Source organism: Etheostoma spectabile, chromosome 5, assembly GCF_008692095.1.
Source record: "Etheostoma spectabile isolate EspeVRDwgs_2016 chromosome 5, UIUC_Espe_1.0, whole genome shotgun sequence".
Taxonomy (NCBI): domain Eukaryota; kingdom Metazoa; phylum Chordata; class Actinopteri; order Perciformes; family Percidae; genus Etheostoma; species Etheostoma spectabile.
In genome coordinates this window covers 24,659,191-24,672,813 of record NC_045737.1, presented here as the reverse complement: position 1 = coordinate 24,672,813, position 13,623 = coordinate 24,659,191, and the positions used below count along the sequence as shown (strand labels likewise).

At 39.3% G+C, this 13,623-nt stretch overlaps 2 protein-coding genes across 3 annotated transcripts in view; both read right to left on the bottom strand.

Moving 5' to 3' along the window:
- Positions 1-12,600, bottom strand: part of LOC116689941 (tubulin alpha-1C chain) — a 19,280-nt gene extending 6,680 nt beyond the window's left edge. Inside the window, exons 1-2 of one of the 2 annotated variants that reach the window (XM_032516662.1) lie at positions 7,126-7,132; positions 1,356-1,359 (exon numbers count right to left, since the gene is read on the bottom strand). In XM_032516662.1, the coding sequence (XP_032372553.1) occupies positions 1,356-1,358 (3 nt within the window). In that variant the 5' untranslated portion in view covers position 1,359; positions 7,126-7,132. Of the gene's footprint in view, positions 1-1,355; positions 1,360-7,125; positions 7,133-12,594 lie in introns of those variants that run through there. The other variant, XM_032516661.1, reaches the window with a different exon arrangement.
- slc20a1a (solute carrier family 20 member 1a) lies at positions 1,394-9,581 on the bottom strand. The gene is made up of 11 exons (XM_032516623.1): positions 9,373-9,581; positions 7,717-8,352; positions 7,434-7,574; positions 7,234-7,319; positions 6,872-6,968; positions 5,222-5,341; positions 4,457-4,666; positions 3,509-3,980; positions 2,689-2,874; positions 2,052-2,136; positions 1,394-1,910 (listed from the first exon to the last, which is right to left on the bottom strand). The coding sequence occupies exons 2-11, from the start codon at positions 8,063-8,065 to the stop codon at positions 1,755-1,757; spliced, it is 1,902 nt and encodes a 633-aa protein (XP_032372514.1). The 5' UTR covers positions 8,066-8,352; positions 9,373-9,581; the 3' UTR covers positions 1,394-1,754.
- Positions 12,601-13,623: the final 1,023 nt, after the last annotated feature.

Below are 13,623 nucleotides of genomic sequence, written 5' to 3'. Positions count from 1 at the left end.
TGCGCAGTAACGCTCAGCACTCACCGGAAAAGTGCTTAGCCTTCACTGGTCTCTGTTAGAAACAACAGCGTCACGTTGTCCATTTCTTATACTGTCTTTGGTTGCACATTTGATTAACTCTCTGGTTAATGGTGCACTGAGCCTACATTTTATATGAAATGTTATAATATAAATTACACTTGATATGAAAATAAACTTGCAGCGAAAACTAATATACTGCTGTTAACAATAATAGTTTATTTTGGTAGTGTATCTGATAGTGTTGTAGGGTGTAGGGAGGCAGTGTGTCTGTGTCAACTCCAACACCTTAACCCACGTATTGTCCGCCCGAATGTTTAACACGTTTTTCCCTCTGGGGTCAAAATGACCCCACCTGGTTTAACTGTTGTTTAAAGTATGCAATATAAATTGTCAATCAATTTTGTGTCACACCTTTTGTCCTACTTCAGTTCAACCCACTACTACACAACTTCCCCTTTGTTTTGGAATTTAGAGCCAATAGACCTTGTTTACATAAAGGTATACCCTGTTTTTGAGTAAACAATAAAATGAAACAATGAATTAATTTGATATTATTTTGACTATTTGATTTATCACAGAGTGGTATATGTCAGAGTTTAGTGAGGATGCTGTTTTTGAATCAATTGAATTTTTTTAATTACAGCCCATAATCACACACTAATCAACCTGTTGTCGTCTGGGGTCAAAATGACCCCATCGGGTTTTATTGTTATTTAAATAATATTTAGTGGATACTTCACCTAATTCTGTATTAAACCTTTAATAACAACTTTATTCAAAACATTAACACAATTCTTTGAAATTTAAGGCCAATAAGACAGGTCAAGTGGACCTATGTCATCAACTGGTGGCTTGTTTCTCTCTCTGCTGTCAACATGCATCGTCCGTCACTGAGAGGAATGGAAGACTAGATCAATGTTTTGTCCTTTGTCCTTTTGTCCTGTTTTTGATCATTTGGGGTCGTTTTCAACTTCTACTCATCTTTAGTAAAACACCCATAATTAAATCAGTTTACTTAAAATGTATTTTTATCATGAAGAGCATAGTAGCAAACAACTATCATTGTTTTCAGAGCATTTGATGAATAAAAAAACATATTTTGATGGCAAAAGATTTCATTTGGGTTCATAAAGACCCCAGGACAACACAAGGGTTAATATATAACAATGACGCGAATGAAAACAGCATGAAACCTTCATTTTCCCTAAATACTATAAATGAAGTATAACCTATGTGTTTGTTGTTTCGTTTATAGAATTATGAATCTTTGTCAGGAATCGTAGTGTGTTTTAAAACAAAACCACCTCGTGTTTTCTTTTGTTTGTGTATTTTACCATTCTTCCCACTACACGTGCACAAACACTACAAAGGATTCAGTGGAAACATGTTTAATAGTATGTAAAATACATTGAAATCCATTCAAATCAAACAACTCATTGTTTTATTACATCCAAATATGCAAACATAGACACAGAATATAACTGTTATTTGTTCTTTGTCAGACAAATTGGAATTGTTTGATTTTTAATACATATTGCTTTTATACAAATATACATAGGGATATACAAGATCACAGGATATCTGAACAGTGTTATTAGATCCTACATCATTCATGGACACATTCCTTTGAGATAACATCATTGGCTTGAAATGACAGTGAGTATTATAAACATAATTTGAAAAGAAATCATGTCTGTCAGTTGAATTAACAGCGTGTTTGTGCACTGGGAGGCTCACAGAATGACATATATGAATAGAGCCATGATGGCGGCACTGATCAACCCAGAGATAGGAACTGTGACAAACCAGGCGATGAAGATGTTCCTGAACAGACGCCAGTCAACGGATTTCTTGGAGCGCAGCCATCCCACGGCCACCACGGATCCCACCTGCATGTGCATAATATAAAAGTTCTGACCACTGGTTACATGAATATACAATATTTTAATCGCACATGCTCAAAGTTAAATTTTTTTTGTATTATCAAGTTCATCTATTTAGGTTGAAGTTAGAGTTTTGGGATCCATTACCTTGCAGTGGGTTGTGCTGACAGGAAGCCCGACATTTGATGCCACAACAACTGTGAATGCTGAAGCCAGCTCAATGCTGAATCCACTAAAATACAAGAAAGCTCATTAGTACACTTTGACTATGAGATACAGTATATCAGAACTTGGTTTGTTACAGGTTCAAGCACTTTACAGCAACCAGCAGGTATCCAAAGTGCTTTACATCAAGGACAAGAATAAAACAAAATAACACACAATAAAAAGAATAAACATAAATTACAGTAATATCAGAAAAGACAGGGGGAGAAGAGGGAAAAAGTCACACCGCTACTTTGCCATTCTAAAGAAATAAGTTTTGTGTTTGGATCTAAAAATAGCTTTATTTGGAATTGTGTGAATGTCAAGGGGTAACGTGTTCTAAAGTCTTGGGGCAACAACTGCGATCACCCCACAGTTTGTACCTTGCCCTTGGGACCTCTAAAGCCAGTTGATTGGATGACCGCAATGGCCTGTTGTGCTCGCAAACGGTTAAAATCTCGGACAAATACTCCTGGCCAGGCCATTTAGGGCCTTGAAAACAAATATTAAAATTGTATAATCGATTCTGAAAACACACCGAGAGCCAGTGGAGGGTGGAGGATATAAATGTGAGGTATACCTGGAGGGTGTAATTGGGGTGAGGTCTTTGCCCATGGTCTCCATCACTCTTCGTCCCCATACCCAGAGTCCAGCGCAGATTCCCACTCCGCCGTAAAGAAGCAACCAAATGGGCGTCGGTGCATTGGATGCCACAGAGCCGCTCTCATACAGAAGCCAGAGAGCCACCAGCGGACCAATTGCATTGCTAGTGATAAATAAGTAAAAAAGGCTTATTTAACTAGATTAAATATATTAGATCTGATAATCTTTTACTGACTGTTATTATTACATTTCAGTGCTACAGCAGCAAAAACATCAGACACACAGCACACAAACAGAATATACAAGAAATAATAAATAATGATTAGGAAAGAATAAAAGAAAAAAAAATTAAGATAACAAAAATACTAAGGAAAACATATACAAACATATATAAAAGTTGGGAATAAGTAGTTATTGCAGTATTTTGATGTATATGAGTCTAACCCTAACCCTAACACTCAGTAAAGTGTTAAAAAGTTGTAATGCCTGTAGTAGGAAAGTGACTAAAAAACACAATGGTGTAACTAACCCTTACTAACCCTACCTAACCCTGACTAACCATACCTACCCAATCCTAACTAACCATACATAACCCTACCCAACCCTAACTAACCCTACCTAACCCTACCCAACCCCAACTATAACTGTTTATATAACTATTAACTGTAACCTACACATACAGATCAGGAGCTTCTGCAACATGCTACCGTATGACACAGCGCCATCTTGCTTTTTTTACTACTCTGAATAAACAGCACATACAGAATTTTCCTCAGAGAAAAACCACCCTTGTCCACCTGACATCGTTCCCTCCGTGAGCAAAGGAGCCAAAGCATGCTGTGAGTATCTGCAGGAACTGGAAAAGCAGGGAGACAGCTGGTTGGTCAACTTCCAGCTCATCCTCTTCTGAAGCGGGGTCCATGCCAGCTTCCTGAATCACGCTCTCTTCCTGGACTGCACTTCCGTTGGTCACTGCGGAGCTGTAGCTGCTGTAACTGTCCACCCTCTGCCTTCCCTGCAGCCCACCATCCAGGTCCTTGTATTTAGGGTCTCCTTGAATGCCATAAATAGCCATGGTGTAGGAGGTGTAGCTGTTGTTCCTCCTCATGGGCCGCTCCTCTGTATCACTGTCCCCGATGCAGTCGCCGACCTTAGCCTTGTGAAGCTTGTGCAGCAGGTCTTTGTAAAGGCCAGAATCTTTGTGGATGGTGTGGGACCGTCCACTGTGGGGATCGGTGATCATCATGGCTCCAACCGTGCCATTCAGGCCTAGGAAATTACATTGTAATTCAATTTGTGAATTTAGTCAGAATCCCATGTGGTTATATAATCACCGAGATCAAATATTTTATTGTTTATTTTATTTACGAAGTCTGATAAAACATGAATTAACCCTTGCATTGTCCAAATGTCCCTTCAAAAAGCAACTTGTCCAAAAACAAACATAGATGCATGGATTAAAATTTAAAAAATAGTTTCATTGAATTTTGGGTGTTTTGTTCAATTTTAAAGCATTTGATAATTTTTTTTTTTATATAAATGGTTTCAAAACAGTATCCTGACTACATTTTATAGATACCTGTCTGTGATCTACTAACATTCTCTGATCTGAATTAATTGTCAAAATAATTCCTAATTTCTGCTTTTTTACTCAAAATTAGGTATTATGTCATATAACAAGTTCATGATGGACAAGAAGACATCTCAACGGTTAAGAAATTTGTTTCAAGCCATTTGTGTCTCACCATTGCTGACATCCAAGTCTTTGGTTTCCATGTAATTGTTGTCCAAATCAGCCTCATCTGACCCTCCGAGTTTGAAAGCCACCTTCTGACGGTCAGCGAGAGGAGTCTGGGGTTGAGGGTTACGAGGGCTGGAGGGCTGCTCTGCTGGAGCAGGTTTGCTGGAGATCTTCTCCATTAGTGGAGCTTCACAGGGAGCAGGAGCTGTTTCTCCTGAAGTACATTACAGCGTTCAACTGAGATTGAGTATGTCCCAATTTAGGCAAGGCTCACACAAGCTTGTTTGCACAAGATCAAAAGTTGCATCCACCATATAAAAAACATTTAAAAACATTACATTTTTCATTATTGTTCTCCGCTACTCAACAACTTTGCCTGCAATTTTAGCCAAAGTAACTGCATTTTTCAGTACAATGCATGGAGCATAACACTTTATTTCATTTGGAGCTGCAACTAACAATTATTAGTTCAATCATCAATTTATATGTTAATTATTTTGTCAATGAATCGATAAATTGTTTGGTCTATAAAATGACAGGAAATGGTATATGATCAGTGTTTTCCAAAGCCCAAATGTCACAATTCGAAACATTCAGTTCACTGTCATAGAGGAATACAGAAACTAGAAAATATTCCCATTCCAGAAGCTGGATTCAGAAAAAGAAAGACTCATTATTAAAATAGTTGACAACTAATCAATTAATTGACTAATCTTTGCAGCTCTAATTTCCTTCAGAATGCATCTGTGAGTGTAAGTAATTTACTCACGTTTGATTTTCTTCTTGAGGTATGGACAGACAACGAACCAAACGACCAAAGCTGTGATGAAGGCACAGCCCAGCGCAATGCACAGTGTACCCCACCATGGCACTCTGTCAAAACCCAACACTGTGCACACGAGACAGGGACATGAGAGAGAACTCTGTCTCAGATAAGGAGAAACAGAAACTTAACAGCTTCTTTCATTCATACACAACACATGATGCTCCTTTCAAAATAATGAGAAAAGAAACTGTTAGTACTTATACATGCCTATAATGCTAGTTTACTTTTAGAGACTTTGTGGCATCAAATAGGTCTCTGACCTTTTGACCCTTATGGGGGGGGGGGAAGGAATAATTTTTCCAAAGTAACCACGCCAATTTTTGTTTCACGAGTTGTGGTCAAAACGTCTTAATGGCCTGCTCCAAAGTGTCAGTATGCTCTCATAGACAACAGTATCAGCAAGAGTACACACTCCCCCAATCAGATAGTGTCCAAACGAAAATGCTTGCAGCCAACTGATAATATACTGGGACATAAAAGGGACATGATGGCCTAAAAGGCTAAACTTGATATTCTGAAAAAATAGTGGTCTGCAATTCCCTCTACATGGCTCTCACAGACCGTTCCCCAACTTGTCAGATACCGACTCTTTATCGCGTCACTTTAAGGCACTCACATAAACATGCTATTAAAACCAGAAACAGGGAAACTCAGATTATGACACACACACACAGGGAGAGGGACTTCATTCTCTGCTCAGGGCACCATTACTCCACTTTACTGTATCTTAGCATAGCACAACAGGGATATCAAGTACAGCCCCTTTAAGGCAAGTTACAGTAATTTGACAACATGAAATATTGCCTTGCAGACACAACTTACCTGTTTACACATGTAGACAACAGTAGGTTAACAACAACTAAAAGCCACCCAGTAAAAGCAGTGGCTTTCATTATTAACATGGATGTGACGCCACAGTAGCAACAGACACTGTGGATTGACAGTGATGGTTTCAAAATAATGTTTTTCTCTATTTCTGTGTCAGGAAGTTAAAAGTCGGCTGGAACATGTGTGCATTATCACTGTGTGAGATGTGCACTCTGCTGTGTTACACTGTAATGTTGCATAGCAGGAGTTATGGTGTGTCATATCTCTTGACCCACACACACCGGCCTGCAGCCTTCAGTGAAGTGCCCATGCAGGCCAGTTGACTTCTTGATAAGTTCAATCCTGCAAGTGAAACAAAAAGGAATGGAAATCGTCCATTTAATAGTTGTTATCTTTCTCAAATTACCATTCAACTGGTTTTACTTCATTCTTGATGTGTTTGGTCGCTTCAAGTTGAGACCTAATTAAGTGTCTGACTGTTTTTTTTATCAGGGACGTTATCTTTAAGGGAACAGTTTGTCAGACAAAAATGCCAGGAAAGACGGCATTCCCAAAATGCCCAAAACAAAAACAAGCTGATTTTTATTTTAATTCAATGTTTGCGTATTCTTTTGTCACCTTCTTTGTCCTAAGAAGACTGTCATCAACTCTCATATGTGTCTTCTTTGACATTTATTCAGAGCTCATCTTGCTCCAGGGATTTTCAACAGCTGCTATATGAATACAACAAGGAAGGATGAGTGTAGTGTGCACACCGCTACTCACATGGTGCTCCTGTAAACATGATGGAGAAGAGGTTGACGCCCATAGTGATGGCATAGAAGATGGGAAGAGCTCTGAGGCCATTGGGCACGGGGTCAGCCTGTGGAAATCAGTGTGCGAGCGCAGCAGTTGTTAGCAGTTCCAACAATGACACATTTCCCCGTTCTAAACTTCTACGATGGCCTCTTTTAATTAACTGTTCAAAACCCAAAAAGGACAAGTTATCCAAAAATCCAATTTGAGAGCAGGACTTTTACTTGTTATGCTGTAACTTAACTTATGCGAGATACCTTAACACTTCCTCCACCACTGAAAACTTGTAATTACACAAATCAATCTGATACACTGATTAGTGTTAGGCTTACCTTGTTCAGAATGAATTTGCGAACAAAATAGAAGAGAATTCCTGACATGACGCCGGACAGCACAGGCGACAAGAACCAGGATGCCACTTTAGATAGCAAATACATGAAAGAACATGTATTATTGAGCTTTTAGTTGCACTGCTACTACAGATTTAGATGACAGTTGTTCTAAAATGTGGGAAACAACAACAAATATTCACCAATGCGCAGTAGCTCCATCCATTTGACCCCTTGGTGACCCCGGGCTATCATGGAGAAGCCAATTGTGGCGCCGACAATACAGTGGGTTCCAGAAATGGGCAGCTTCAGAAATGATGCAACCAGCTGCCACACAGCAGAGCCTGTAGGATTAAAAATAACAAGCATGGCCTGTTTTCTGAATCTGAAAAGTCAAATATATCTCTTACAACTTTATTTTCATTGCGCCATGCCAGCGAGTTAAAAAAAGGAATTTCTATGTCACAAACGTAAGTAAGCGCTTACCACACATCGCACTAATGGAACCTGCCATCAGGACGTGTTCAGAGCCGTTGTACATCTGGACGTCAATGATCCCCTTCCGGATGGTCTCGCTGACTTTGGCCCCGAGCAGCACAGAGCCCACCGTCTCAAAGATAGTGGCCAGGATGCAGGCCTGGCGCAAGGTGACCACTCCAGAGCCCACTGCCGTACCGAAGGAGTTGGCCACATCGTTGGCCCCAACAGAGAAAGCCAGGATGAAGGCAATGACGAAGCCTAACACCAACAGCCACAAGTAGCCTGACATGGGGGACTGGGAGGCCAGAGCCATGGTAGTGGCAGCAGCCAGGGTTGCTAGCGTACTTGTATCCATAACTACTTGCAAATGAATTTAATTAAAACAATTACGTCTTTTAACCGGGCCAATTTAGTGTAGTTTGACAGTGACTTATGCGGGGATATGTGTTTAAGAAATAAATTCCTACCACAAAATGGATTCAAGAAACCTCAAAATTCTGTTCTAAAAGTGCTAATTGGAAGAAATCAAAAAGGTATTGCTAGCTAGGTATGTAGGGTTTGTCTGTAGGTTTCATCATAAAATGACAGGGTAAAGAGACGGAGGAGACATCCATTGTGACTGCGAGCCCCTGATGACACACACTGCAAAGACACACAAATACACAAGTTAGTGGTTAATACGCATTGCTTACTGGTTCAAAAACAAAGTTGAGTTACAAATTTACAAGCCCCAAACTCTCTGATGAGACCAAACAGCAGCATGATTTATATATACTGTAGGGTGGCAGAGGGAAGTGGTTATGATAAAGTGTTTCATGTCATTACTGGAGGGAGACACATTGCAGTTTGGCATCAAATTGCTAGAGCATAACATAACTGTTATCTGTCTGAGCAGGAGGATATGGAGATCTGAGTCAATGATAATATGAGTTTATTTATATAACAACATTATTTACATAACAGAAACAGGAATAAAACCTTCCTGAATACCTTCATAAATTATGTAATGTAGCCTACAGGTTTATAAGCATTAAGTTCCCACAGATACTGAAGAATACTCTCATATTTTAAAGGGTTGTTTGTGTAAATGTGCTATAAATTATTACCATGTCAACATTTCCACAGAAACTCATGTGGGGCGTAAGCAGTGTGACTTTATACAAACGAGTCACTGAACTTTTCACTCACTTTTGTGTTTAAGCTCCTGCTGTTTTATAAGATTCGCTCATTGGTCGTATTTTTAATGAAATGAAGGCTTGTTATGAACTCTATCACTGTAATTATAAGTGCGTACACTCACAGACCTAATCCACTTACAACTTTAAAATGCTGCTAATATTAGGCCCGTTGAGTCATTTTGAACCAACCTGATCTCTTACAGAATTCCCTTGAAATGCACGGCCAGTAAACTTCAAATCTGTGGCAGTTTCACGAAATCGCAAAAATTAAGGAAAAGGTCGTGGGTGGGCGCAGGAAGAACGGGACGTTTGGGTTTAGTTCTGCTTTGAACAAAGTCGCCTTTAGTAAGGCAAATGAATAACGGATCTCCTATGCTGGTGCTGCATAATTAACATGGCGCAACAACACAGAAAACAGAGAGAGAGAGAGAGAGAGAGAGAGAGAGAGAGAGAGAGAGAGAAAACAGAGCCATATAGGCCTTACCTGTGAGAGCGAAGTGAAAGTTTTCCGCTGTGTGTTTAGCTCCAGCGCACTCCGTGTGTCCTGTTATCAGGTGAGACGCAGCCTTGGCTAGGCCTTGCGCAGAGTGGATGGATGTTATTAGAGGAGAGGTGGGGGGCTCGTAACGTTTTTGCAGACTCCAGTTGGAGGTGGCTTTATATATTGAGCTGGTTGAGCACGCCTTCCAGTCCGGTCATGAGACCATACAGCTAATGTTTAGCTTGTTTGTTGGCAGGGAGGAGTAATTACAGTTGCTGCATATGAACCTGAAATCCCCCCCAAATTCTGTTTACCCTCACCTCCATAGAGACACATTGTTTTGCCTAAATATATCTTCCTGTTACTGAAGAAACATATTTCAGGCTACGGTGTGTTTATGGTAATCAGTGTTTATTATTGTGACAGTATGTGTAATATTCCCATAATAAACCTGGATACTATGTATAAGTTTGACATGCACTATGTATAAGTTTGACTTGCGTAAATACAAATGAGAACGACAATGTGCATGTGCAGTTTATAGACTGATGACCCAAATCTATCAATGAGGAGCTAAGGTGTTAAAGAGACCACAGGTGATACTCTTATAATTGAAATGACAACATGATCTCCACTCTGGTGCCACCTACTGGCCAAACCTGATAATATTGGGTTATATTTTAACCATCGAACAACTTTGCCTTGAAGTGTGTAATGTGCATTGCAGCCCAGGTGTATTATTGGGGCTACAGACTTGTTTCAAGGGTCTTTTTTTCTTTGTCTATCTCTCTTTGCATGGAAGGATACTAATGTTAAAGAATTCCCACCACAGAAAAATATAAAGGCCTACAATGTTCTCACACTGAAGTAAAGTTTAGGCAATGGAGAATCGCCTGTAGTGTGTCGAGCTCATTAAGCAAGTCCAAGCAGAACGTGAAGGACACTTCACACTCAAACTACAGTATTGTTACTGATCAACCTGTTATTCACCATTCTCCGGCCACTTTATTGAGGCCCTCTACAAGACTGCCTGGCCGCCTTCAACGTCAGCAGAATTGACACTTTTCTGGACTGCTACACTGCCTCCAAATCTGCTGATGAGTTCCTCTTTATTACTTATTTATTTAGTGCCTGTTGGATGATGTAGTTTTAGCTTTGTGACATCTGACAAGCCCATGCACACAAATGCTACCAGTGTGGAATATTTTGACCTCTCCTAAGCATGTGACCAGTGAAAATTGAAGTGAGTCACAGCTGCTGCTGAAAGGAAATGTAAAGGTGGCGGAAGCACTCAGCACACTTTTAACCTGCACCATCATGTCAGCTATTTAGATGTGCTTCAGATCATGTAAAAGGAGACACTTAACACATCCTGTGTAAACAGGTAATTTCATGTTAGACTGATGTTGGCAAAATCTGTTTCTATTTACTATGTTACAAATTATTGTAGCATTTTTTTCAAGACGCAGATCGTGTTACAGACATTTGGATTATTAATTGACATTGCATTTATTGTTTGTTTTTCAATTTATGCATTAACCCCAAACACACCACTGCCAGCTCTGAGATACCAATAATACACGGATACAATAGATAACCAAACCAAATAGACACACACACACAGAAAAAAAAATGCATTGTTCTCTTTATGGAGATGTACATTTGCATGTAAACTATGTATGTGTAGAACATGTTTTGCATACACACATGTTACCATACCGGTATGACACATCACATCACATTGCAATGCGTTGACTGACCTATACACACACATATCCATACAGTCAAAAGACAAAAACTATATCTTTAATCTGGCTGTTTCTTTGGTTTCTTTTATTAAGTGATAATGATGTTTATGTATTACACATGGGGCTCCGTTTGATCTTTAAATTAAGCCAGATGCCAGATATTAAAAACAAATTGTTATTTATTATAATGCCCTATTTGATTCTAATGGATCACATATACAACATTTGAGTAGTATAAATCTTTTATACAACTATACTTTATCTACTTTTGCCTGCTTTGTGTCTTAATACCTACTGTTGCTATTGTTAGCAATGCAATGCAAATATTTTATACTTTTCCCATTCATTTCTACATTTAGGCATTTGTTTTTTTTTCCCCACTGAGCACCCTTAAGCTAAAAGACGCCATTCGGTGTGATGTCATGTCACTAATAGGTTGATATTTGTGAGCAATGTAATGTAAGGACCTATTCAAATATTCTAGGTCAGGTGACATGCAATTGGCATTAACAGAAGTTCCACACATACACTAGGAATAAGCATAACGCTGTTTGAAAAGTTCTTCTTTCATATCATGTTCCCATGCCACTGTTGGATGAATAAAGCTGCCAGCTTGGGAATGTGAACACACAGCGGTCTGCAACTGCACAATCATCATTTGAACAATTATCCCTGATTGCCATATTTGATTGTTTAAATTTGAAGAGGCTGAACAAGAACTTTGGAAATTAATCATGCACTCTTCCACAACAGAAACACAGTCATTCCACGCAATCATGTTCTCATGAGATTAGAGCTGTAATTTTTTATTATGTACAAAATGCTTCACGCTGTGTTGACAGTGATCTAACTTTCAACAGAACAGACAAAGTACAAGAGCTTTCCCAGAGGGCTTGGCCAATCTTTGTGCATCCTTAATTACTACTGCCACAGTCAAAATGAAGTTAAATGTTGTTTTCTCTCATGTTTGGTATTCACAATTGTAATTATCTTTTATTGTCGCCTCAAACAACAATGTGCATTTGTTTTGCGGCAGCTTGAGATTTTTTCCTCTTAACATTCTCATGGCCAGTTGTTTTCGAGTTAAAAGTGGTTTTAACTCGATCTGTACAAACCAACAGTGCCCAAAGTTGAACATTTCATTGATCCAATACAGCAAACTTGCATATAACTTGGATATGGTGCAGCAAAAGTCTCGCTTTGAGGAAGGTCTGGCTAGTCCATGCAGCATTCTGGGATGGGAAGTTGTGCAACAGAAAACTCAGATTGGACAGATAGCCTAGCTCGCTTTCTGGATTTACCATGCAGAGATCTGAAGAAAAGGTTAACCATAGTCCTCAGAAATTGACCAAAGTTTAAATTGCCAACACTAAGGAAGCCCAAGGCCTAAATGAGTGAAATCTGGAAGATTGTCCATCGGCAACATAGCAATCACAGAAGTGGAATGTCAAGGATATAGACTAGTGCACCTATAAACAGATAGAGGTATTTAAAATACATTCTGAAATTAAAGTCACACTCCTTGCTGATATTTAATTCAATTTTATTTATAGTATCCATTCATAACAAGAGTTATCTCAAGAGACTAGGTCTAGAACACACTCTATAATTTACAAGGACCTAACAATTCTAGCAATTCCCCTTTTAGGCAGAAACCTCGGACAGACCCAGGCTCTTGGTAGGTGGTGTCTGACGGGGCCGGTTGGGGGTGTGATGAATAGTGGCAATAATAGTCAGAATAAAAGATAATGGAACAGTGACTAGAAATGGTAGTTTGTAGTAGTTCATGGCATAGCAGGGCACTGCACGGCAACCATGATAAAGGAGCCTCTCTAATCCAAGAAAACATGCTGGGCAAAAAAGAACATAAGGATTCTGGGAAATAACTCCCCAGAGTTAGGTTAGTAACAAGCACTGATATCATAACAAACAGCAGACACATAAATTTGACATTTTAAAAATGTCAAAATAATAGTTGGAAAAACCTGTTATGGAGTTGCCCAGTAGCACAATAGCCATTCAGTGTTCTCTCTCCTTAGTTTCTGAAGGTCTTTCTCACTTAGCAACAGGAAGAGCTCCAGAGAAATGCGTTGGTGTGTGTAGTTGTCTGTGCTGTTCTTAATGCAACATGAGACCATTTCTCATTGACAATCTGGGCTGTTTAAGGCCATCTAGAGACGCTTAGGTAAACTGACCTCTAGATGGCATCAATGCCCCTGGATAATTTATGTACTCCATGTGGAAATACCAGTTTCAACTCTTAATGAGCATAAGTAATAACCAGCAGTTTGTGTGCCTATATGAATGGACTTGCTGCAAGATCTATTTGGTGTAAACTTTGTCTTACTTTAAGATGGATTTTACGATGTTTTTTGCTGATGGTTAACTCAAATCACCCAGTGACATTAGCTGTTCACGTTTAATGGTTTACCTTAACTATTGTAAAGTAAAGAAAACAAACCATGTTCAAGTCCCCTCATTCTCCCTCCTGATTTAAATCTTTCTT

Excerpts from the sequence above, each read along its gene's own strand:
- slc20a1a (XM_032516623.1), bottom strand. The coding sequence starts at position 8,065 with ATGGATACAAGTACGCTAGCAACCCTGGCTGCTGCCACTACCATGGCT. Across the intron at positions 7,575-7,716 it reads TTCCATTAGTGCGATGTGTG|GCTCTGCTGTGTGGCAGCTG; the intron begins GTAAGCGCTTAC and ends TTAATCCTACAG. Across the intron at positions 7,320-7,433 it reads GATGGAGCTACTGCGCATTG|TGGCATCCTGGTTCTTGTCG; the intron begins GTGAATATTTGT and ends TGCTATCTAAAG.